This window comes from Arachis ipaensis, chromosome B10 (genome assembly GCF_000816755.2).
Source record: "Arachis ipaensis cultivar K30076 chromosome B10, Araip1.1, whole genome shotgun sequence".
In the NCBI taxonomy this organism is placed as follows: Eukaryota; Viridiplantae; Streptophyta; class Magnoliopsida; order Fabales; family Fabaceae; genus Arachis; species Arachis ipaensis.
The window spans coordinates 16,353,539-16,355,299 of NC_029794.2; the positions used below are offsets into that span (position 1 = coordinate 16,353,539).

Here is a 1,761-nt window from a genome sequence, read left to right on the forward strand (position 1 = left end):
TTCAAGAAAATGAGAAAGACTCATAGCAAGTTACCTATACCAATCATTGACATTCTGTTTGGGGCCTCTTAGCTCATTTCTTAAACTGAATCCAACAACATTAGTCACTCCATTGAAAAGGGTAGCCATCTTAGTAAGGCCCATAATCCATAGGTCTGGATCAAGAAACGTGTCACCAAAGAAGCCATTGCCGTCCATGGCACTGCAGCACCAACTGGGTTGGGTCACGTGGTTGTCCAAAATCACCATCACATCGTTCTCTCCCAAGCTTTTCACCACCGCCTAATTGTAATTCTATTAGACCGAAAAAGTAAAAATACTTATGCTAACTAAATATCTGTCATGGTATAACTTGTGATGAAGGAAATTTAATTCCAGAAACAAGGTAGATTCTCATGGTTAAACAACTTTATAATAGTTTTATTTTAAGATTTACAATAAAGTTGATAGGTTTAGAAATCAGAATTTATTTCTATAAAAGAAATAAGATCATCTAATTTTATAAATATATTCTTAAATTTAAAATTAAATTGCAATTTTTTTTTTATAGTCTCTTAATTCAAATGACGATAGTTAATCTAAAAAAATAAACTATTATATCTGCTTAATATTTGAAAAGCCTCTCAAGAATACTATTAATAGTTTATTTGATTTGAAACATAAACCATATAATTTTAATTTCATGTTTTAGATAAACATTATTAATGAACATATATATACCTGGAAACATTCGATGAGAGGAAGGTCAATGAAGTTGGGATTATTGGATTGCACAGCAGCGATGGAATCAAGAAGGCCAAGATTATTGAGGGACTGTCTAACAGAGAGTGAAGAAAGGGAAGCATTGGTGGCCAATTGAAGTGGCCAAGTGAGCCTAACGCAGTTAAAACCCAATGACTTGATTCTCTTTGAGATTTCATCAAGGGGCTGTTTGTTTAGTCCCTCAGGAACTGATGCTTCCAAATGGGAGACCCAGTTGAGACATGCAAGCTTCACTCTTTGCTCTCCTTCTTCGTCTACTATCCACCTTCCGTTGGTGTGAAGAGGCACTGCTTTTGTGTTTTGGAGTGTGGAAGAACAAGAGAGAAGGAAGAGGGTAGTATAGACAATACCAATATTGTTGGTGATGTAAGATAAATGTTATTTTATTAATATAAAATAAGAGTGTTTCTATAAGAAAGTGCAAAAGAATTGGGTATTTTTATTTATCATCAATTGTGACTGAAAAACTAAGTGTTTAAAGAAGAGTAAAGTAAGAGTAAAAAAAATTAGTAGTATATATCAGGTATGGCTCACGAGTTCACGCACTAAATTGCTGGCTTTTTTCACTATTTCTGGTGCCGGACTTATTACCTTCTCAAAAACACACCAATTCCTCGCTTTCCAAGTGCTCCGACACAGTACCTATGAAGAGGGTTTTTTGTCTACAGTTAAATTGAACCGCTACTCAAAATAAGACTTGTTGCCACCAATTAAAAAATGTCTCTTCTTTAACTATAATATTGTGAAGAAGAGGGGGAGGGGGTTTGTTTTGTACTATCACACAAAGAAAAGACGAACTCAAAAATACTTGGACGATGTTTAGGGTTATGTTTAGGCTTAATTATTCCGACTGTCTTTACAATTTAATCAAATTTATAATTAAGTTTATATATTTTAAAAGTTTTTAGTTGAATTTTTGTATTTTTTTTAATTAAAAGTAGGAAAACTCGAATTCACGATCTCTTAAATGAGTATAAAAAAATTATACCATTTAAGTTA

The 1,761-nt window shown here is 33.0% G+C and overlaps 1 protein-coding gene across 1 annotated transcript in view; it reads right to left on the reverse strand.

The window, feature by feature from the left end:
• The window catches only part of LOC107620244, a gene marked incomplete at its 5' end in the record, with an annotated part of 4,261 nt that extends 3,130 nt beyond the window's left edge, over positions 1-1,131 (reverse strand). The window contains 2 exons of the mRNA XM_016322435.2: positions 35-282; positions 721-1,131. Of these exons, the coding sequence (XP_016177921.1) occupies positions 35-282; positions 721-1,131 (659 nt within the window). The remainder of the gene's footprint in view (positions 1-34; positions 283-720) is intronic.